Source organism: Aricia agestis, chromosome 3 (genome assembly GCF_905147365.1).
Source record: "Aricia agestis chromosome 3, ilAriAges1.1, whole genome shotgun sequence".
Taxonomy (NCBI): Eukaryota; Metazoa; Arthropoda; class Insecta; order Lepidoptera; family Lycaenidae; genus Aricia; species Aricia agestis.
This window is the reverse complement of record NC_056408.1, coordinates 14,889,419-14,914,694: the sequence shown is the minus strand read 5'-3', so window position 1 is coordinate 14,914,694 and position 25,276 is coordinate 14,889,419. Positions and strand designations below refer to the sequence as shown.

The 25,276-nt window shown below is 37.3% G+C and overlaps 1 protein-coding gene across 1 annotated transcript; it reads right to left on the bottom strand.

Annotated features, from left to right (window-relative positions):
* Positions 1-1,133: 1,133 nt before the first annotated feature.
* Positions 1,134-25,276, bottom strand: LOC121725229 (4-hydroxybenzoate transporter PcaK-like). The gene is made up of 11 exons (XM_042112078.1): positions 24,947-25,276; positions 13,981-14,142; positions 12,058-12,220; positions 11,479-11,600; positions 8,047-8,285; positions 7,406-7,545; positions 5,336-5,462; positions 4,259-4,397; positions 3,588-3,744; positions 2,250-2,377; positions 1,134-1,337 (listed from the first exon to the last, which is right to left on the bottom strand). The coding sequence occupies exons 1-11, from the start codon at positions 25,125-25,127 to the stop codon at positions 1,258-1,260; spliced, it is 1,638 nt and encodes a 545-aa protein (XP_041968012.1). The 5' UTR covers positions 25,128-25,276; the 3' UTR covers positions 1,134-1,257.

The following is a 25,276-nucleotide window of genomic DNA, read 5'->3' as shown; positions in this document are numbered from 1 at the left end:
CTATAATCACGCCTGCAAAAGTAGCCTGGGGATTAGAAGTGAGGACCGGCAAGTACTTAAAGCTGTACGTGTGAAAGTTGCCCATGAAGGGTTCTGCAGCAGCCTAAATACCTACTCTGCCTACGGACACGCTCCAATCGATGACAATAATATTATATTGTCGATTGGACAAGTAAGATGGATAGTAAAATGGGGGGTCCGGACACCCCCCCCCCTTATATACGCCCATTGCGCCCCCCCCCCCCCCCTACCTACTTATGTTTATTTTCACCTTTATCATCCATATAATTTCAGCTATCAATATTATGTAGGATATATAATATAATTAACAGGGTAGGGTTTAAAAGCGTGCGAGAGCCGGGCGCGTATTTTGAACTATGCCTACGCGCCTCGCGAATAATAAATGTTCGTGCAGCACGTCTCACTCCGCAGTCCGCGCTCAGGGTATCGGTCAAATTGATATGGCCATGAAATTGCTGTACTTGTGCTATTATATATTTTATTACGTGGTCAATGATGAGTTGTCCATTGGTCCGTGAAGTATGAATTTGGCCGCCCCCTGAATTTGCCGCCCGGGGCACAGACCCCGGCTTGCCCCCCCTTAGATCCGGGGCTGCCTCGTCCATGTTTATAATAAACTTATCATTGACACTTGACAGGTCCACCATCCATTAGAAGTATATGGACCCAGAACATAGATAGTTCTAACTTCCAAGGAAAGTACCTATAGGTCTACCAGAATCTGATGGCAAAAAGTGAGAAATTAAATTGACTCTAGCAATGCCGTGGTAATTGGAATAAAACATTTTGATCCTTTTTTTCTTTTCCTGCGTGTGTGATACATGCAAATATAAAAATTTATCCAATGATCAAGGATATTTTTTGAAAATCTGCCGTCAAAATTTGCCATCAGATTCTGGTAGACCAATTTTGAGGATTTTGGAACTTAAAGTAGTATGTAGTGCCATCTGTATTTTTTTTGGGTGAAATGTGAAAGAGTGTGTTTCGCATTTGGTCACACACCTGACTATAGTTTGTGGCTGCTACGAATTAGTTCCTTACACTTTTCATAGATGCCACTTTTTACTATCTTACACAAAATAGTATTTTATCGTTATTCAATAAAAGACATAAATTCAGTCTTAAAACGGTTATTATAATATTATTATATATTTAGAAAACTTATACAAATATTAACTACCCGTTACTTACATTAAACGTTACTCAATAGTTAAGACTATCTAAAATCTAGTTATTCTAGTATGTAAGACCTTTTTGTTCCATTTTTGCTCGCACCACTTCCGGTTTCGGCCAAAATAGTATGAGTAGGGTTGTTCCTGGAAAAGAAAAAATATTTTAAAACTCAACGTGACACTTCACACTATACAAAGCATAGATAAAGTATTATAGTATAGATGTAGTCTTAGCCCGTCGTCGCGTGGCCATTTTGTGCCTTTTTTTCATACAAGTAGTGTGCGTTTATTTTCTTGAATATTTCTATTTGTTGATTATTTCGAAGCACATTATGATATGGAAAGGAAAGTCAATTAGTTCATGATATCGATTAACTATAGATCAAGTGATGAGAATCCGTAAACACACGTAAAAAGCTATGCAATTTTTATAGCCAAATTATTAATTGATGTGACATTTTTAGCACTAATGCCTTATATAGCACGAATAAGGGATTAATAAACTTATAAATTATCTTTTTAGCTTACAAAAATACCGTTTGAAAAGCCCAAAAAACGTTGTTCAAAACTTACATATTTAATGTTAAATCCACGTGTTTGAGGCATTCTTTGGCCATTCTTATGGTTTATTATTTAGCGGAACCACAAAACTCAACAATATCTAGCATAAAATGTTCACTAAAAACCTTTATTAACACTTTAATTACATGAAATATGCAGACCAACTCCTTTGTTATGTCCTAGTAACTAGGATATAACATTACACGCTTTTGATGCTTATACACCGATTAAAGGCTCTCTCCTATAAATATTATCACAATGATACAAAGTGATTGCGATTTTCGTTAAATAATCTTGTAGAATTCTAGGCTTATTGTTTTTGATAAAGTCTAGAGACTAGGATTAGGACTGGATACGATTAGAAGTTTTTTTACCAAGGTTAATCATGCTTAAAAACACGATGCACGATGTATACCAGAAAGCATTAATCCGTGATCACCAAATGAAGCCGTATTTATTTAACATTGAGAATGATATCCTTCAAACAATAGTTACCTGCGGTAAATACGCCGAAGAAGGAGAAAGCCAGTTGACAGTGCATATTGAGTGTGGCTCCCAGCAGGTTGGAGCCCACCGCCGCGCCCGTCCGCCCTATCATGTACATCGTGCACATTGCCATGGCCCTGAAACAGAGGAATCATGTTACCCTAGTAGCCTTAAGACATCGACGGCGAATCGAGGGCCAACGTATAAAATTCATTTAGTAAGTATGTCAAAATGTCTGTGACTCCTTATTTTGTACCTCAGGGCCGCACTCAGAGACGTTCAATAATTACATAACTTTTGATTTAATGCAGATTTTGTCATAAGCTTCATACTCCTGCTACCTAGACGTCACTGAAGAGCAGTTAACGAGGTTGGAGCGCTTACAGAACCTCTGTATCCGTTTCATATTTGGTCTGAGAAAGTATGATCACATCTCGGCCTACCGCTCCAAACTCAAGTGGCTTCCTATTCGTCTCCGTCGCAACTCCCATATCCTTTCCATGCTTTACAACATCCTTTATAATCCTCTCTCTCCTCCATACCTCCTTGACCGCTTCAACTTCTCTCGCCCTCCCGATATCCCATGCAGGTCCAACGTCCGGTCAAACCTCTCCCTCCCCTCCCATCGTTCCAATTTCTACTCCTATTCCTTTACTGTTCATGCGGTCAGATTGTGGAACTCGCTTCCTCACACCATCCGTGATAGTCCCACCATTGCTGTCTTTAAACGTCGATTGAAAGAGCACTACCTTGAATCTCTATCCATTTAAGTACCATTATTATATGTACATATAGTATTTATTTATTATAGTTATATTATTATATCTTATAAATATAGCATTTTGTATTAAGTATATTGATATTTATTATTTATTTGTTTTGTCATTTTCATATATATTATCTTTTGTCGTTTTAGTATTATAGTATGTATTAGTTTTACTTTTAACGAGCATATATTATTATTGTAAATTTAATGTAATCATATTCGTGCACGTCCTATCTGCTGTTTTAATCCTATCTCTCTCCGTAGGGCTGCTGGAAGAGATTTCTTTTAGAAATAAGCAGATCCTTTGTGTCGTCTTTCTGTGTAAACTGTTATATTGTTATATTTCCTGTGCACAATAAATTATAAATAAAATAAAGATGTCAACGGCGACAGCAGCCAGGATGAAGGCCGCGCAGCCGGAGCACAGTGCCAGCACCAGCGGCGCCGTGGCACGCACGTCATTTGGTCGGGTTATGTCAATTCAATGTTGGTCCGTGATCTGTCGGCTGGGTTTGACATATCGCTACCAAATAAGGTAAGTCCGCCATCTGCCTATGAATCAATTGAAGGTGCATCCTCACCTTAGGCAAGTGGGGAAGACGTCAACGGCGATAGCAGCCAGGATGGAGGCCGCGCAGCCGGAGCACAGTGCCAGCACCAAGAGCGCCGTGGCAGCCCCGCCCTGCGGCACGAACGCCGCGCACACCGTGCAGAACCCACACGCCACCATTATACAAGCTGGGGAGTGGAAATCATAATGAGTAATGTACTTTCTGCGATACCATCAGAATCAGTTTCGTAAAGTGTCCATCCGCAAAAATTTGCATTTAGATATATTGAAAAGTATGAGATGACGTGACGGTTTGTAGAAAAACAATAAGCGATCTCTGGAGAACATCAATGGGTAGCGGAAGTACGACGTTACAGCAGAGTAGTCGTCACTTTATTTTAAACTACCTCTTCATCGTACAACAGCAGCCGAGTGTTTGTGTCCTGAGTTTTAGTTCTTGTCAGAAGGTGATCAACCGGCTTGAGTCTTTCTTATAAAAAAATCAGGTAATCAACCTTTGTCCTGACCTAAATTGGAAACAACATTTTTCCAATATAGGAATCGAGTCCGCGCTCGGATGGAATAAGCCTTTTGTAGCTTCAAACTAAGCTGGACCACGTTCAATACCAGATATGCTAGCTCCAAATAAAAAAAAAGTTCAATTTGAATTCCAACGAAGAAGCCATAAGCAACGCTACTCACAGTACAACGTCTTTCTCCCCACTTTGCTGATAAAGACCCCAATCGCGAGATACGTGACGGCGAACACCGCGCCCATGCCCATGGAGATCGCGAACACGCCAGTACGGACGTCCGACCGACACACTTGGGTCACGTTTAGCTGGGAAATAGACAAAATATACATGTTTAACTGAAGTAAGAAAGTAAAAGAAGTTTCGCTAAAGGCTTAGAATTAATATTCCAAGAAGTGATTAGAGTGGTCACTCTGAATAATAAAGAAGAAAAATTGCTATAAAGAGTGAAACGAAGTGATAATAATACTATTACGTTACTTAATTAAGAGTGTGTACTTATATAAAGTTCGCTGTGAAAGTAGCAGCGCTGAGAGTGATATTTTGTGATTTTCATGGGCAAGAACCTCAGCGTTATGAATTTTGCAACCTGTATGCAGTATGTCCTTATTACCTACTTCAGGATTTATCCGAAGTAGGCACAGACATAGATCATGATAGATACCGCATGAGTAGGTATGTACTTCGCGTGCCATATCGCGCTCCCAAACGACGAGCAATGTTCGCCTTTCGAAAGTCTGTTCTTTAGTCTTCTAACGGTATCGGAAGTCAATCGGAATTTTAAAAATGCCTAAATGCCTAAAAGTGCCGTATTGATCTGTAGGAATTCAAATAGAAACGTTGGCCTAGATAATGGGCACTTTTAGCCCCCAAGACAGATTTAGCCAAGACAGATTTAGCTTGTCCCTCGGGCATCCCTGAGATCATATCAAAGGGTTTTCGTGGTTGGTTACCACTGTTGATCCTGGCGACACAGGAGTTGCAGTGGTGGGAATGTGTGGTGGGCCTTTTGCCCGATAATGGGCATTTTTCTTATCATCGGTACGTCACAGTAGCTATAAAAAAGTGGCACGCTCGTTTTCATACAAATGGAACGACATGCGGTATCTATCTTGATCTATGTCTGTGGAAGTAGGTAATAAGGACATACAGGGTGTCCTGAAGTATATTTTAATAATATATCCGGATGCATTGCAAAGTGCAGGGAATTGTAGAGCTGTACAAGCTGTATAACAAACAGTATTACCGTAGTATGATTAGAAGCGGCCTGGAACTTTTCGTGTATGATCTGGCAGATGGTGAGGCTGCTGTTGCTGGTGCTATGCAGCATGTTGTTGAGGATGTCCGGCACCCACAGGTACAGACCGCTCGACCTGAACATTTAGTTATTGATAAAGCTTGGGGTAACAAAACCTATTGAAGAGATTTTAATCAATAAAGGTATTATACTGCCAGTACATGATACATAACTACTTTTTTTTTTATGAAATAAGGGGGCAAACGAGTAAGCGGGTCACCTGATGGAAAGCAACTTCCGTCGCTCATGGACACTCGCAGCATCAGAAGAGCTTGGGGAGGGGAGGGTAGGGATGGGAAGGAAAGGGAATAGGGGAGGGTAGGAAAGGGAATAGGGTAGGGGATTGGGCCTCCCACGTCAAATATACAGATTACAGGATGTAACAAAACTTAGTGATAAAAAAAATTGTGTGCATTTTTTATCCCCCATATTATAGAGTTCACTGTGAAAGTAGCAGCGCTGAAGGAGCAAGAATTTCTGAGATTTATAATTTTATATTTTAATTAACAAAAGTTAAAAATAAGTAACTCTTGTCACTCATGTACAGTTGTACACCCTCAACAAAAGTATTATCACTTGGTTTATTTGTTATAACAAAACTGTAGGCTGTAGTCTGTAGACTCCGTAGTTCAGTTTTTCCCTGGGATTCTATGTTTACGTGGGTAGACATAGATCCATAGACTAAAGCCAATGGGACAAAGTCAATATCATGAGACAACGCATTAAACGCAATAGAGGAAAAATTCTTACAGTTAAAATGAAAAGCAGAGAAGCTGTTGAAGCAAATAAATTTTCTACAAAACATTAAAATACGTCGCGTAATTATTACTTACTAGATGACGCCCGCAACTCCGTTGCGCCAAAATTCGTTCATTTCGCGGGAATCGTACATATTTTCGGGATAAAAAGTATCATTATATGTTCATTCCCGGGACTCAAAGTACCTCTATACGAAATTTAAGCAAAATCGGTTCAGCCTTTTGGGCGTGAACAGGTAACAGACAGACAGATAGACGCGCTTTCGCATTTATAATATTAAGTATAGAAATATGAATCATTTTAAAGAAATATAAGGGCAATACTACTACTATACTATGTTATTCAATTAAAATATGTCCTTCACTTGTTGTTCCATTTCTAAATTCAACTATGTTAGTAATGACAGTGACGTACATGTTGTGTTGACCTTATCAGTGTTATCGGCAGGTTATTCAGTTATTTCGCCCACTTGTAATCTGCTCTTGACTTTGATAAAGCGGTCCTAAGTTCAATCTGGTTTTGATCTTCTGATATTACTTATTCAGGCATAAGTTACAAAGCCGAATAGTTGATATGTCATTCATTATTATACCACTAGCTATTTGATGCTCGGTATTCGATAAAACACGAATAAAATGAAAATTCTAAAAATGATTCCTAGCTAGATCGATTTATCGCCCCCGAAATCTCCTATATACTCATGAAAATCGTTGGAGCCGATTCCGAGATTCCAAATAGGTATATATTTCTATATATACAAGAATTGCTCGTTTAAAGATCTAAGATAAATTAAGTATTCGATAGTAGGAGTGCGAAACAATTTCTAGATTTATTGCTATAGAACAAAACGCAAGCAGGCATTCTACGTCATGCCTTTTTAAATGTAAAATTCAAAAAGTAACATAATATGTTATTACTTATTTTAACTGGAAGCCAGTGCTGTAAATAGGGCGGTGCCATCGGTGCCCAGGTACAGGGCGTAGACTCTGGGGGGGCGCAAAAATGGCCAAACCAGGCAGGAGTATTATTTTTTCGGTTTGCTCCAGATAATAATTCCCGCTGCGCCCCTAGAGCACGATTCCAACACTAAAATAGACCTATGCTTTGGGTAATATAATACCTAAAAAAGCAAGGGCGCAGTTGTAGAAGCTCGCACAGGGCGCAGAAAAGACTGTTTACGGCACTGCTGGAAGCTACAGCTGTCGTCTAATATTCAGTATGTTATATGTGACAGACATAAAAGATTTTGGACACACTTACAGCATAAAGATGGCGAACATGAGCGTGTGCGATATGATCACACACCTCAGCAGCGGCGGCCGGAACAGCAGCGAGATGTTCTTGATCGCGCCCACGAAGCCGCCAGACTTGGTCACTTCCGCTGACGTGATCTTCTCCACCTGGAATAGGAAACGAGCATAGTCAAAGGCTTCTTTGTCGCAGGTTTCTATTGTCTTAAGTCTTACATCTTCATCCTAAATCTGTTATGTGACTGTACAGTTTATAGACAGATTGTGTCGCCTTTAGAAGATAGAAGTCTTCTTTTAAATGTGAGCTATAATTATTTCAAAAAATAATTTGTACTGTTATAGTCTTAAGACGTGCGCTTTAAATTAGCGATTGCTCTTATTTGTTAAAAATATATCAATATTTCGTAAAGGACAACCTCCATAATAACATGTAGTTAATGTATAATATCTGTTCTTTTTCCCATAGAAGACTGTGACACAAATGAATTTGCAGCGGTACTTAATCACAGTAATTAGGAAGGTGATTTTTTTATTTTATTTATTTATTTAAGTAATACAAATTATATCCTATGTCTAATTGAGAGTTTACCATAAGCCTGCAAGGTTTGTCTAACATCGTTACTATTTAGTTATCTATACTAATATACTAACCGGGAACTTCTCACTCCTGCTATTATGGTTACAAGCGTACATCCTCGCCAGAACCGGCAGCGCCTTCTCTGGTCCGCAGGAGGAGAACAGGTACCTAGGGCTCTCCGGCAGCCACAGCAGTGCCATGGCTCCCAGCAGACCCGGCGCGCACCACGACCAGATGAACACTCGCCATGGCACCACCGTGAACCCGAAGAGGTCGAAAGACCATTTGCCAGGGATGATGAGCCATGCTAGACCTGGAAGTAAATTTTCATAGAGATAATATTATACATACTAGTTTAAATAGTGTCTCAGCGTGAAGGCCTGTATTTAATTTGATCAGTGCAAATGCAGGTGATTAGCAATTAGGAGAAAGCCAGTGTGGACAGCGACTGATTAGTGCAAGTTTTTTATTTACTCCTTATCACTAATCACTTGCTCTAATCACCTGCACTTCCACTACATAAGGATTAAGGGCCTATTACAACGTCAGCTGTCATTGTCCTTTTGTTATTGTCAACACCACGGCTAGGGAACTAGTATAGAGGGGTAAACAATAATGAAACTGCTATTCTCTGGACTAGTCAAGTGGATCAGAGCATAATATTATCTCGATTTGATCTATTTGGGCATTATAAAAATTACTCACATGTACGGTTTAAACCAACCACCGTCACCAAAGCTGATTTAAAAGTAAATAGTACGGTAATACCTGATAATACTATACAAATATACATTATGATTATTTTCTACGTGTCTCAGGTAACACGTCATATATACAAACACAACAGGATGCGTTTGTATATATGACGACCTCTGTGGCTCAGTGGTGAGCGCGTCGGTAGCTCAAGCCGGGGGTCGAGTGTTCGAATCCCGCCGACTAGGGAATGCAATCCCGCAGGATAATTTCAATCCCGGTATTTGCGGGATCCCGCAGGGTGGACTTAAACTTTTAAAATAAATCGTTATAATGACTTTACTTGATAGAACTCCTTTTATTCTTAGAAACATAAATAAAACAAACATTGTCGGACACTTTTTTACAAGGGTTTATTAATAATTTAGGTTTTAGATATAAAAATATTTAATAATAAATTACTAAACTTTTTTTGAATATGGCTACGTAAAAAAAATTGTCAAAAAAAAAACTAAAAAACACTTTTTAACCAACTTATATAATTATAAAAGTATGTTAAAAATGATAAGGTATTAATTGTGTCGTCTGCCAAACGGCTCCTGATATTCAACACAAGGTAGCCAGCAGCTGAAAAAGTTTGCTCAGCTTCCACGCTGGTTGGTACAATTGTCTTTCACATTTTTAAAGTGAATTATAGGTGAATTGATGGTTAATTGCTAAGTGGGCTGCCTGTAGCCAGTTCACGCACTCCCGCGCGCAGCGTTACATATAGGAATTACGCTTTTTTGTAATCCCGCCAGTCCCGTGGGATCCCGCAAAATTTTCGACCGGGATTAGTCCCGCAAAATGCATGCGGGATCCCGGTATTTCGGGATCCCGGTATCCCGGTATTGCATTCCCTACCGCCGACGGAACAAAAAAGTTTTCAATGTTCCCGGGTCTGGATGTCTATTAAATATGTGTATGATAATATAATAAAAATCTTAAATAAGTATATGTACAGTATAAAATTATTAAATATATTTCCATTATCTGGTACCTGTAATACAAGTCCTTCACACGTGCGGTACTTAGCACGGGGCCAGACTGACGTGGTGTGAAGCGTCCATAGATATTATATTATTATATAAAGTGACATACAAAATGCACATCATAAGTCAGACAGTAAACAAATAAAAGTACTACAATAGTAACACATCGTGATAGTGCCGGCGTCAATGACCTAATTTGAGGTTAAAGACCTGTGATATTATCTAACACCATCTATTTGCTGTGATTAATATAATAATAGAGTACAATATTTTGCTTGTAATGACAAATAAATTAGTTTGTAGTATGCGAATTGCTAACATTACAAATTGCATTCCTCGCTAAATAATATTATGATAAAGTTAATACATACCTACGTTCCAATAAATTGTATGTAAGTTACCTAATATATACATCAGAAAGCTGGCAATTCTTGTTCTCTAAAGGCTTTTTCTTAATTTCGAATTTTATGGTAATATTAAAGTACATATTATAATATTTTACAAAGCTACTAGCTGATCCGTAAATGTTGTTTTACCATATAAATTATCGATACAAAAAATAGATAAAAACCTATTCTCAGGCCTAACGAATGTTGATGATGATAAAATGAAACATACAAAATTTCATTAAAACCGGTTAAGCCGTTTTGGAGGAGTACGCGCACAAACACTGTGACACGAGAATTTTATATATTAGATACTAGGCTGGCCATTCATGACCCGTCTATATAATATGGCTGTACTTTACTCCAACTAAATTATGCAAGTTTCTTTATTAAATAGACGGTGTTTTGTCACAAAACATTGAACACAAATAAAGAGTTTGGACTGGAAACACGCCATTGGGACGGCTCTTACGACCATCATCTGCCAAGTACTTTATTGGAAGTGCAGTGTCGTGTCAAAGTTGAGTTATGAGCAAGTCAACAATGTAGTTTATCACAAAACTAGGAAAGTGGAGCAAACACTTGTTGATACTATTACAGGGTCACCTAAGAGTTTCAACAAATAGCTCTGTTCTATAAATAAACTATGCCTGACATGTTGCTAAGTACAACTTTAGCATAATAAAAGAAAACTAAGTTCCTCACTCAGAGATTAATTTTATTTACTTAAATGTAATGAAGATTGAAGAATAATGTGTGGGGCTAATGTCAAAATATTTGGGATTGATATAACAGTTAAGTAAGTAATTAATATTCATCTCTGAGTGCAATAAGACTCTACAATTTGTCATAATATTGAAGTAACCTATGTTACCCATAACATCATTACACTCCTACGCTTAGTAAGAATCACATCAGAAGCTCAAGCATAATGAAACAAACATACATCCATACAATATAGATAATATTACAGTACATGGATTACCAAAATCCTTCGTTTTGGCCTCGCCGTAGCTCACCATAAAGCTATTAAGACCTTAAAAATTGGCACAGCAGGACACTTCTAATTTTTTAAAATAATCACCCAATTTATTAAAATTCTTTTTGACGATAATTAAAAATTTGAAAACTAATACGATGTGGTTTAGCTACTATATTGCATCCTACTCCTTAAATACTTTTAACGGTAACGGTAAATTTTAAATAGAATATACTTCATAAAATGCATCGGAGCCATGGAATCCCTCCCGAGTTTTTAATCCACCATCCCGTCTGTAACTAAGTTATATTAATGTGAATTGTGATGAGCGCTAAAAATTTGATAATGTTCGACATAAAATACACGTGCAATGTGCATGCACTAAATAAAAAAAAAAACGATGCATCCAACTCTTACCGGGCAGAATGATGAAGGAGAAGGAGATAAAGACGGAGCCCCAGGCGATGGCGGCGGCGCGCTTGGTGTTGCAGTGCATCTCGCCAAGGTACGCGTACACCGTCGCGCTCGACGCCGATACCCTGGTAGGGAAAAAATAGGCAAAAGACATTTCAGCGGTGGCATTTTAGAAACTAACAAAATCCTGTTGATCTAGGACCGATTCGGGACCTAGGCCAGGAACTGGCGTAAGAAAATAGTGGCGGAACATAGAGATAAGTATTGAAACATATATATATATACTTTACTATAGATACTAAGAGTTTGTCAGTATCCTTGGTAGACTTAAGCAATTTACATACTGAAAAGTAAATTTAAACCACTAGATTTATTCGAGTTTTATATGTCTTAAAATTATAAGACTAAGTAAATAGACGGTTATTAGACACTAAAACGCTTTTCTGAGCAAAAATCACGCAGCAACGGCATGGGATGATGTGACAGACAGTTTGAGCAGTGTTACTGCCAGACTCATAAAAGTAGTACACATCTGACCCATCTGAGCATGTGGTCAGATCACGTAACCATGGCAACACTCACATACAGCCTGTAAGGAACCTCAGCGCGGCCAGCATCCAGACGTTGGTGGAGAAGGATGAGGCCACGGAGAAGGCTGCAGACGTGACCATGGCCGGCAGCATCACCGCGCGCCGGCCTCGCTTGTCGCCCAGGTAGCCCCATAGGAACGACGTGCTTATTATACCTGAAAGGTGATGCCACATTTTAGTATTAAGTACGCTTTCACCTGAACTAAGCTTGTTTTGCGAAGATAGTGTTTAGAAAACCAATGGCGTGCGTGGAGCGAGGTGCCAAATAAAGCGATTCTATGGTTCTCAAAAATACATTCGCAACGCTGCTTAGGTCCTGGACTCCGGCGGAAAAGCTTTTGTTGTGCTCTTGGTGATATGAAGCAGCAAGGCTGTTAAGGTATGTGAAGCAAAAACTGACTATGAGAGGTATACAAACAGCGCAAGTAAGTAATATAATACTAGTTTTCATTAACTTTCAACACCTAATAGCTCTATAATATTTAAATTAACTTCCATTAAGTGACTAACACAGTTAAAAGACATAATAAAGCAAGTATAGGCTTTTGATTCACTTAACATGGTGCAAGTGATGACTGATGCGAATACAGTCTGTAACTGTACACGCTGTCAGCGTGTAACAAAACTGAGTGATAATATTTTAGGGTGTGTACGTGTTCCTTGTAGAGAGTTCGTATGAATGTAGCAGTGCTGAAATACAATTTTTTTTGTTACACTCTGTCATGGAAAAGCGGCTACCCAATAATAACAATATTATTTAGACACTTTAACTTCCTGCATAATTTCTACAATTAATTAATTATATTACTAAAGTCAATCATTATTTTTGCAGTTGTTTTTATTTGTGTCGTGTTATCGTCTGTCACGACTCACGAGGTAAGTGGTCGTGTTATTGCCCGGTATAGATAATGGAAGTACGTCTAATATATTTTTAATTACTTCTGGATAAAATAATTTCCTAGTTCTGAACGTTTTTTTTCTTTTATTTATAATATTTTCCTAACTATATATTTTTGTACATAATCCGAAGATTAGGTAGGTACCATCGAGGAAATTCATTCCTAGGCAGTTGACGGATCCACGTCATCTGGTCGGCTTATGTCAAAGTCGGATGGGTTTGACTTACGCGACCAAATTACGGTCCGCCATCTGCCTAGGAAGCAACTTGTCTGATAGTACAAATGTAAATTTAAGTTTCACTTAACTCCGTTGAATTAAAACTTAAACCCAACGCAACAGTTCGCCACATCTGTCTCCTCAACACGAAATATAATACGCGTCTGCGACATGTAACCCAACCAGGGTATACAAAACATTAATTTGTCATTTATAAGCATTTGCGGACTTTGCGGTCTGCGCCCCTTTGCTGGTCTTAGAGGTTTTAGAGGTTTTAGAGGAAGGTTCACTTGCGCCAGACTGGGTTAGTAGTGGATTGAATATCATAATATTTTCTCTATCTTATTTTTCATATTCACGAAGATCGAGTGGTATGATCTGATTTCTCGGAATGAAAATAATAAAATGCTCTTATGCTCCTAAAGGAATTCGTAACAATTTAATTGCAGTGGATCGAAACGATCAGGTGATTTAGTAGAACAAATCGATTTTATTATTAATTCTAAGTATCGGGTCAACAATAATATTATGTGTTAAGCATACTTGGCCTAAGTTTCTAAATTTTAACCAGTACAGCTCATGTATCTATCCGACGCCATATTGTACTGGCTACTGGGTGCTACTGGTGAGACTAGAGTATTATAATGATAAATTATTTCCTATAAAGACATAATATACGTCAAGGAACTGGCGTATATTTTGCAAGGAATCAACTATATGGCGTCGATTCTAGACGTAACGAGAACTGGCCAGAATACTGCGTAAAATTTTGGAACATACCTTGGATACTTTGACGTACCTATAAAGGCTGCGGCGGTCACCATCCCCTTGTGATGGCTGGTGAGGCGGAGCTCGCACTCCGCGGCGGTGATGACGTAGGACATGCCCACCGTCTCCATGGAGACGTTCAGCAGGATCAGCCCGCACGTCAGCAGCACGAGGTGGTTGAACTTGCCGTGACCTGTGGAATAATGATGCCTATTAGTGTTAATGTAGAGTTTATATTTGTATGGCAGTACAGGCCGACGACGTATACGCATGGTTACCTAGGCCTTTACATCCGTTATGGATGATTTATACAGTATTTTTCAGAGCGAAGTAACCACTCCTCAAAATATACTGTAGTGCCTGGGACAAGATTTTTAAATGTCCGTATAGTTGCCCCAGCGCATACGGCAATCTCGCATCATAGTCGGCCTAATCCAGAGGAAAGAAGTAGTCAATACGTCTGGGACCAACTATGTGCGGGTTTCTTCACGATGTTTTTCTTCACCGTACGAGCGTCCGTGTTATGTACTTGAGATCAGAAAATGTCTCATAGGTACACGCCTCCCCCCGGGTTCGAACCTGCACCCTCTAAGAGTGCGAACCGAAGGTCTACCCATTAGGCCACGGCCCACGGACGCTCTTCGTACTTCAGGTGCAATAGGCTAACTGGTTATATTACTACTCGTATTTTCCGATGGTATTCCAATGGTGACGACAGCATAGGCAAAAAGAAATCAAATCAAAAATAACAAAGAAGAGCAGACGAGAAAAAATGGAAGATAATGAATGTCCTCTTTTCATTTTAAGTATGAGTACGTTCCTCCAGGCTCCACCATACTAAAACTTTTTGGTTAGGTTAGTGTTTAAATTAGTATTTACATGATGCAAATTATAGTGTTCTCGAACGGGAGTTCCAAAAAAACCGATTTAATTTAAAACATTTATTAAAATAAAATTACAATTACATTAAACTTTACTTTTTGAAACAGAACTATTCTGTATAAAAAGACTATTTCCTAAATTACATTAAGTACCGACCCCGATCGATGTAAGATCTAAAGTGAGCTAATTAACTACCAAAATCAGGTACCACGGAGTTGGGACCACCAGGATGATGCGGCGGCAGCATTTCCAGTATTCCGTCGTCTTTCGCAATTTTATTAAGAAACTGCTTGAGTGGTCTTATCTGTATAGTCTGAGAGGCGGCACCACTTTATGTATACTTCAAGTTTATTATAGTCCAAGAGATGTTTTGACTGCAGCTGACTGATGATGATGATGTTCTTATACTAGTGTTCGGCAAATCTGTGCTAAGTCCGGTTTTAATAGAGGGTGCATATGTAACATGCAGCTAGCTTGTGATATTATAATGACTTAAAATACTTCCAAATACGAAAACAAACCGTGGCTTATAATTAACCTATTTCATTGAAATTTGATATTATAATCGGCATTTATTTCAAGTGTTCGGCCCTTCTTGTACCTTGACACCCTTTGTAGGGCTTCCCGTTCTGAAATGTCATAATTAGGTAATTGACAGTACGTTTAAAAACGTGGTAAAATTGTTGTTACAATGCAATGTCGATTGAGAGATTAAACATAGCGATTGACTGATTTAATTGGTATTGACTATTGTCTATTGATGGTAATTTATAGTACTGCAAGCTGAGAATTCACGTAGAATAATTAGAAGTTAACTGTTAAATTATAAGAATTAATAAGACTACTTCAATTATGTATCATTAGAAAAAGATTGATTTATACACAGATTGTATATGTTATTACTTGTTGTATTATTATTACTAGCTAATTGACCACGCTTTGCTCGGTATACGATAAAACACGAATAAAGTCCCCTTAACTCGATCTAAGAATTCTAGTTTCCCTGTATGGTTTTCTCCCAATCTAGTAAGAATGTTTAAAAACAAAGAACGAGCATGGATAAAGTGGAAAATATACAAAAACCGTAAAGACTACGAACACTTTTCTAGCTATCGGAAGTTAATTCATAGTGAAATGATAAGGTGTTTTCGTGGGTATATAAAATCGGTGGAAGACAGTATACCAACAAATGTTAAACACTTTTGGTCCTACATTTCAAATAAGAAAAATAAATCTAATTTCCCTAATCACATGTATTATAATAATGCCTCGTCGAATAATCCCACCGATATATGTAATTTATTTTCCACTTTTTTCCGCTCGGTCTACGAACATTCCACTCTAGATCCACTTAGCTGGAAACCCTCTGACATTATTTCCGAATCTGCTCAAGGCCTATCAAATATACATCTAACTGAAAAATGTATTCTAAAAGCCCTGAAATCACTGGATTCATCCAAAGGTGCCGGTCCGGATGGCATTCCGCCTTTTTTCTTTTTGAAAACCGCTAATAACATTTCATGCGCTTTGTACATCTTATACAATAAATGTCTCCAAGAGTCAGTATTTCCGTCGGTTTGGAAACAGGCATTTATTACACCAATATACAAGAACGGTGACAAGAGCAATATTGAGAATTATCGTCCCATTTCTATTTTATCTACACTGTCTAAACTCTTTGAAAGACTCGTACATGATGCAGTGTACCCGTTTATCCATGATCTTATCCTACCCGAGCAACACGGTTTTGTTAAAAAAAGATCTACATGCACTAACCTCATATGTTTCGTTGGTCGCTTATTTAGTGACATGGATATGCGCGTTCAGGTTGACACTATATACACAGATTTTAAAAAAGCATTTGATAAAGTGGATCACACGCTGCTATTGGAGAAATTAGCGTTCAACGGAATTCGAGGCAACTTATTGCGCTGGTTCATGTCTTACATTTATAACAGAACACAAAGGGTTGTAATCAACGGCTACGCCTCTGACTCCTTCATTGTGAGCTCAGGTGTCCCCCAGGGATCAATATTGGGTCCACTTCTATTTATAATTTTTATCAATGATATTAAACAATGTATGTTACACTCAGATTTTTTAATGTACGCTGACGATATGAAGATTTTTAAATCATGCAAAAATATACAGGACTGTCAGCTTTTGCAACAGGATCTATGCAGACTAAACAATTACTGCATTCGTAACAAACTTTTCCTCAATCTCCCTAAATGCCAAACTATTTCTTTCTCCAAAAAAAAGATAAAACTTGACTTTATATATACTATAAACAATGTGCCTTTGAATAAAGTAAACCTAATCCGGGACTTAGGGTTGATGTTAGATTCTTATCTGCATTTTGATACACATATTGACAATATAATTAACAAAGCCTATCGCATGTGCGGTTTCATACAAAGGTCCACCCGTGACTTTGTGAGACCATCGACACTATTGCTGCTATACAAGACCCTAATTAGATCACAATTAGAATACGCTATACCCGTTTGGAATCCTCTTTACGTCAAATATTCCGATAGAATAGAGTTAGTACAAAAAAAATGCCTGCGCACCATATTTTTTAAATGTAAACAATCTAAATGGCCATATAATGAGCTGTTAGACCATTTCAAACTTTTAAGCCTAAAATCCAGACGTTCACTTCTTGATATCATGATGCTACATGGTTTATGTAATAATAAATATGACTGCTCTGCTATCACCAATCAGATCTGCTTCTCGGTGCCGAGAACAATTTATCAGAGAAAAGCGCGACAATTTCAGTTATTCTTCACTAAAACGTGCAAGACTAATGCTGGTCTCCGTATCCCCCTACGTCGTCTTGTTGATACATACAACAAATACTTCACTAATATTGATATTTTTGCCCTATCTGATAGTTTAAAATTTAAAAAACAAGCCATGGAGACATTGATCAAATTAGCGTCTGAAAATTAACTCTAACTTATTTACTTATTGAAAATTTTGTTTTATTTTACATGTAGTTTTTTTTTTACAATGTACATTTTTATTCTGTGTTATACTTTTTTTTTTTAACTTTACATTGAAAATATCCTTTGTTTTAATTCTTTTTATTATCTTTAATTTAATGTGTTATTGCTTTTTGTAGTTTTGTATCTAGTCTTACTGTCACATTTTTATCCATATATACGCTGTGCTTTCCGTTTTTAATATGCGAACAATGGTGTGGGTTATGTGTTTACCATTTCTAAACCATAGGTAATTGTAATAACTAAGTTTTAACATGTAACTGTTTATTGTTCCTAATAAAGAAAAGAAAAGAAAAAAAGAAAATAAAATGACATTTTCTAAAAATGATTCCTAGCTAGATCGATTTATCGCCCCCAAAACCCCCTATGTACTAAAATTTCATGAAAATCATTGGAGCCGATTCCGAGATTCCAATTATATATTATATATACAAGAATTGCTCGTTTAAAGATATAGGATTATAATATATAGTCAGGTAAGGACCAAATTACGTAGGTTCAACTGCAGGCTATAAATTCATTCCTCTGGCAATAGCTTTTTCTTTTTATTTTTTTCCCCTACACGATCACATTTGCATGAGAAACATTGTGGGTGAATGAAACATATTTTCTTTTGAATAACTAAACTATGTGCCAATTGCTACAGTACAGTGACAGTACTCAACTTCATCTGTAGTGGGCTATAATAATAGTTCACGTTTATCACAGCTCGCTTTCTTTAGAAAACTGAGCGAGGAACTGGTTAATGAGTTAGTAGTTAGACCCTGCTGGCTGCCGTCAACGTTAATAAGCTCTTGCATAATGAGAGAAACTACTGATGGACCTACCACAGAAGATACAAAATTAATATATTATTAAGTAAGTACATAAAATAGCCATAGTACTATTATAAAGGTTTTTTCGGTATTGTAAGCAAAATAAGTTTTTAGTTGTTATTGACAACTGTTTGGGTGCTGCTATAGTCAAAATTGAATAAGGTGACCCTGGCGGCCATTGACCTTTTTAGTCTATGAACTGTATTCAGTTAACGTAAGAAAAGAATTGAACTCAATAAAGACCCAGACTTATATAATTATTACATAATACATTATTCGGAAAACCTCTTGTCAACTCTTAGTATATAATAATTTTTAAATGAGTTCGAAGCTACGTTCGAAGTGATAATTTATCATCGAATATGCAAAATACGATTGTCAATCGTGGTTTGTATAGAAAGCATTGTCAAAAAACTTGTCATACAAAAGTTTTTGACAGGGGGTCAACGACCGCTACGGACAGCATTAGGCAATACGAGAATACGATAATATGTTTTTTGTTACCAGCATAATAATATTATTATCATATAATGTTTTTGACCTTGAATTCGTGACCCTTTTGATTAAGGCCATTGGCCGATAAACATTGCCAAAATTTTTACAGTTCAACTAACAAGATTTTTCACACTAGTCAGAACAATCTACTTATTCGTAGTTTTAAAGAAATAGCGCACTAGCGGCTAGGCCGCAGCGAGAGCTTGTGGCCGCTGGCCACACCAAGCTCTTTTTTTCTATGTATAGCTAGATATATTAGCTAGAATATGATAAAGATTCTATGTATAGCTAGATATATTAGCTAGAATATGATAAAGTAGGTAATTTACACAGTTTATTTAAGTAATAAGGAAAAAATGAGTACTTACATAATATTATTTTTGCTCTAATGTTGTAAAATGTTACTTATCCACTTCCTCCTCTCATGTCTTGTTAAGAAGTTGTCCATTTGTCTTGAATTATTACCAATTTCTAAAGGGCAAGTCATAGCCATTTAATATAAATTTAGCATAATACTCGTATCCTTATATATAAGGATACGAGTGCTATGCTAAAATATATAAACAGTTACAAGTTTCGACCTCTCACCTTTTCCATACTAATATTAAGTGTGTGTTTATTGCTTCTTTATTAAGAGACGTATGTATATTGTATAATTAATATAATACTAGATGACGCCCACAACTCCGTTGCGCCAAAATTAGCTTATCGCCCGGGTACGGGATAAAATGTATCCTATATCCTTTCCCGGGACTCAAAGTAGTTAGGCCCAATCCCCTACCCTATTCCCTTCCCTACCCTCCCCTATTCCCTACCCTTCCCTACCCTCCCCTATTACCATATTCCCTTTTAAAAGGCCGGCAACACACTTGCAGCTCTTCTGATGCTGCGAGTGTCCATGGGCGACGGAAGTTGCTTACCATCAGGTGACCCGTTTGCTCGTTTGCCCCCTTATTGCATAAAAAAAAAAAAAAAAAGTATCTCCATGCCAAATTTCAGCAAAATCGGTTCAGCGATTTGGGTCTGAAGAGGTAACAGACAGACAGACAGACACACTTTCGCATTTATATAAAATTAAATAAAATTAAGTTCGTGCGATAAACGTTTTTCAACATATTTTGTGGTATGAAATTATTATCTGCGAGGTCTATCTGCAGCCAAATGCTTTGCAACTCTCATGGCCTAGAAACGCGACCAAAAATGTTTTTAGCTATTGCATAGCTTTAATCGCGATTCGCGGGCTTTGAGCCAGGGTGCCAACCTCAGAATTTTTATTCTCGTACACGAGCTGCTCAAAATCTCGTATTTTGATAAAAAGGTTGCAAAACCGAAATGATTTGAATTTAGGACATTTTACACAATGAAATATACCGTTTCAAGTTATCTACTAAATAAAATATCATTTGAAGCCTGTAGGTCGGGACTACGGTATTAAAATAATATTTAATCACAAATCGATCCATTTCACTTTGCCCTAAGGAGTTCTGGCCGATTGGAATCGTTTACAGGAGGTTCCGAGGACGACTTCCGAACACGTCGCGCCCCACGTCGCAGACAATACGTGTTTAGTGTTAGTGTTAGTTTTTAGTAGGTATAATTGTATGTATGTTAGTTTATTAGGTATTTATAATATGGGCCAAGATGCCTGAATTAAATAAATAAATAAAAAATAAAATAAATAAGCCTATGTTTCAAATGCAAATATGATGTCAGGAAACGGGGCGTTTCATTGCGCGTTAGGGATGCGTTCAGTCTAAACTTAAATGCACACAAGTTTTTTTGTGTGTTCCTAATTTACAAGTTTGGATAGGTGGCATTACATATTACCAATAATTGTGATCTGAGGCTTTCTTATTTACTGCCCATGGTGCGTATACTATTTTTCTCATCGACGGAGGCGGAAAACGGCAACATCGGTAAGCGCAGCGGGAAGAAAGTTGACGTTTTCCGCCTGAAGGTGAGAAAAATGCTATGCAATAATTAACCGCGGCATCGCCGAGTCCCACAAGAATTTTTTTCTGTCATTCTATAGGAACTCCAGAAAAAAATATACTAGGCACTAGACGACGCCATTCAACTCTGTTGCGCCAAAATAGTATATCGCGCGAGAACCGTAATTTTTTCAGGATAAGAAGTAGCCTATGGGCTATATGATATTATGTCCTCTCCCGAGACACAAAGTATCTCCATGCCAAAAATCAGCAAAATCGGTTCAGCTGCTTGGGCGTGAAGAGGTAACAGACAGATAGACAGACAGACCACATACATAGATCAAGAAATACTGATATAAATGGAGAGACTTCATTTATATCAGTCTTTCCCAAAGTGGGCGATAACGCCCCCTTGTGGGCGCTAAATGTCTAAATGGTGTGGTCCCAGATAAAAAAATGGAGGCGTTGTGTAGAGGCTTGGGGGGTCATTTATTTCATCTGGATGCATTTTAAATTAAAACAAGGGGGGCACTAAAACATAATTTGTTCTTACAGCGGCAACAGATATACACAATCTAACGACGATATAAGAACAAATATACAATTCATATCTTTAAAAATATTAACTTTATCGTGAAAAGTCATAGGACCTTTTTTATTGGTATTTCAATAAAGAATATAAAAAATGTCCGGTTGAAAAATAACAATTCCTTGCAATTTTTTAAACAATGTTTGTTTAAACAATATGGCACCGGGTTGCGCCATGGCAACATGCATTTATATCATCAGGAGGGCAATAATTTGAAGAGGATCGTATAAAAAAATGGAGGTGGAATAGTTTTCGGTACTCATGCGCCGACTCGTGCTAGTCTATATCGATAGTATGGATAATAAGCTTAGGTACACGATACGCGTATGCCACAGTCGCTAGTGTATTTTTAACCGACTTCCAAAAAGGAGGAGATTATATTATGTTCGGCTGTGACGGCGGCGGCGGATTATATCTTTAGATCTATGTCGTTGACCTTTCGTTTCACAATTTGAATAACAATATTCGACTTCAAGTAAATGAAGGCTATCAATGTGTTCGCAAATCTCCGGACTACAAGTCCGATTCTAGGGAACACTGCAAGTTTCATCAAAATCGGTTCAGTAGTTTCTGAGATAGGGTTTTTTTTGTTACTATACGCAGTCGGGTCCCTTATATTTTGATCCAGTACCTACGTATCTTATCAAACTTTAAAATGACACTCTCGTGAAATCAAAAATTTCAAAAGTCAGTCGATTGTTGAAGATGATAAAAAAAGTTGGACTCACAACTTTTTCATCATCATCTTTGATAAAATTAAGAAAAAGAAAGACCTTTATTTATTTCGTAGACCATAATGTGGCGTAGTGGTGCTAAAAGATACGTTTTCTGGCTTACGTCGTTAGCATAAGTAGGTACAAAAACTTTAAAATTACAGGTAGTCCGACAAGAAAGTGAAAAAATTAAAAAGTGGCAACATGTCATCCCTTTTTTCTTAGGTAGATTGATTTGAAAGGGATGACACTACGATGTTGCCACTTTTTAATTTCTTCACTTTCTTGACAGACTATAATAAACTTCCCTTAACTCTTATTTCCCGTCGATGGCTGATTTGATTATTAATAAATTACAAAAAAAATCGACTTACTTCGACTTAGAAATGGTTAGTTGTAAAAAAATTATATTCTTCTAATAATAATAGATAAGGTAACATTTATTTTTATTAAAACGTCGTATAATATTATAATAGTACTAAAATTAATTATGCAGTCAAAACAGCCGGCATTATAAAGAGTTTTTTTAGATTTTTGGGGTTGCCAACATTTGCATCAGGATATTCACGAATTAAGACTAGTTTGCGCACGCAACAATTACCGGCATAAAATGCGTAATAGCAGGTTTACATTTTTCCTATCCAGTAGCTATCCACCGCTAGATTGGATTACTGGAATAATGTAAACAGGCCATAAAACACAGTACTAACTATTTTAATTTATTGAACGCAATTTTTTTTATTCCAGACCCACCCAAATTACCAAATTTTAAAATCTGCTTGTCGAAATAACACACAAACTTTACCTTGGACTTTTATTTTTCAAATCATTTTTATTTTATCAGTGTAGATCTAATGTTTGAAAAACTGCCCCCAAGCCGACTGGTCCTCGTAGGGGACAAAGACCACAACCCTTCAACAACGAATAACGATTGCCAAATGCAGCTGATCAGTGGCGGCCGGCGGTGTCGAACAGGGCAATCGCTCAGGGTCTCGCTCTTGAATTATGCAAACTTTTAAAACAGATTTTCTTATTATTTTTCTTAATTTAAAACTTTTGATTTTGATTCTTAAATAAGTACTAAACAACCATATTTTCGGTTTACATAGGTACTTTCCCGTAGTACAAAAGACCTCGCAAAGACCTGCCGCCCGGGGCCTCGCAATTGTTAAAGCCGGCGTCACGGCTGATCACAAAAAAAAATGAGTTTTTCTCATGATCGGATTTCGCATAGCCCATATTAGGGTAGCAATCGTGGTGCTAATCATGGTTGACCAGCGCGACTCGACCTCTCGACCTCGACCTCGGGGCCTCAAGAAGGAAGTGGACTAGAACTAGATTTTAGTTATTTCTTGCTTGGAAACATCAGGTGACTAATCATTATAAATCGAAGAATAAAATTTACTTTCCTGTTTTAGAAGATTATGCCTCATATTACATACATTAGCGCTTCAAAAGTGTCAATTTGCTATTTGGCAAAGTTTTTCCTCGATGAGTAAAAATTGGAATAAGTTCATAAAAATTAGAATATTATTAATAATTATATGATTAATATTTAAATTAAAAACATAAAAGTCACCGCAAAAAAAAATATAAAATATGAGTACTTACCATCTTTTTTATTCGAAACTTTTCGCATTAATTTTCATCTGTCACTATAATATTCTTATAATTTGAATGAATTAATATTATCGGTAAACGTTCAATGAAGTTATGAAATTAATTATTTAAATCATTTATCTCATCATCATTGAAGTTACTCAAAAAAATCATCAAAAAATTAATGTCTCCAACTTTAATTATTATTATCCAAGGAATGTAAGAGGAATGTACATCAGAACCAGCTACTGGAATTTAGCTTAGGTATGCTAGTATGCTAGTATGCCAGTATGCTAGTATGCTCATACTACCTATGACATGTGAGTATCTGTGTGCGTAAGTTAGTTGTAGCTTGTACTTGTAAGTGACATAGTCAAATTACGAGTTGTCAGTAGACCTAAAATTGGACATGCGTAATAAAAGGTTTTTTATAAGAAATAAGGGGGCAAACGAGCCAACGGGTCACCTAATGGAAAGCAAGTACCGTCGCCCACCCACACTCGCAACATCAGAATAGCTGCAGGTGCGTTGCCGGCCTTTTAAGAGGGAATACGCCCTCTTCTTAAATAGGAAATACTGCTGGTGACAATTCGTTCCAACTTCCAGAGTTTTACAGTGCGCGGCAGAAAGTTACGCGGAAAACGCACGGTGGAAGACTGCTATATTGCTGTATATTATTAGTTAATATTTTGATATTCATTAGTATTATAACAATTTTTGGGCTAAAAATGAAGAACAAATGAATAAAAAATACTTATCTTTTGCATCGTCTGATTCACAATACGCTTACGAATTGTTTTATTTTATAACGTCGAATAATTTATTTTTAGCTTTAAAGTGCGGTAGCGTTAGCTCTCCTTCAATTTAAAATATTAATCACAATCAAGCAGTACAGACAAAATCGAGCTAATACCACCCGGACTCTACACCTCTAATCTCTAACATAAATAACATTTTTTTACCTGTAACTTTGAATGCATCTTCGAAAGCAACTTCGTTGAGTTTCTCAGAATCCACGGTGAACCTCTGCGTCTCAGTATTTGTGTCACTCGTGCCATTACTTTTAGCTGTTATAAAAGATTTCACCTCATTCAGTCTTTCAGTACTGCCAAATTCGTTGGCATTATCCTCGGTGTCCGACATTTTCTATTATTATCAACTTATTTATAGATTAAACATTATTATTAACCGCTCTATGTTTATATATTTTCTTTTTCAAATAACAAAGTACGGGAGTGAGGTTAGGAAACCGCGCGCATGGCGTGTGCGCACGGCTAACGTCTTGAACTAAC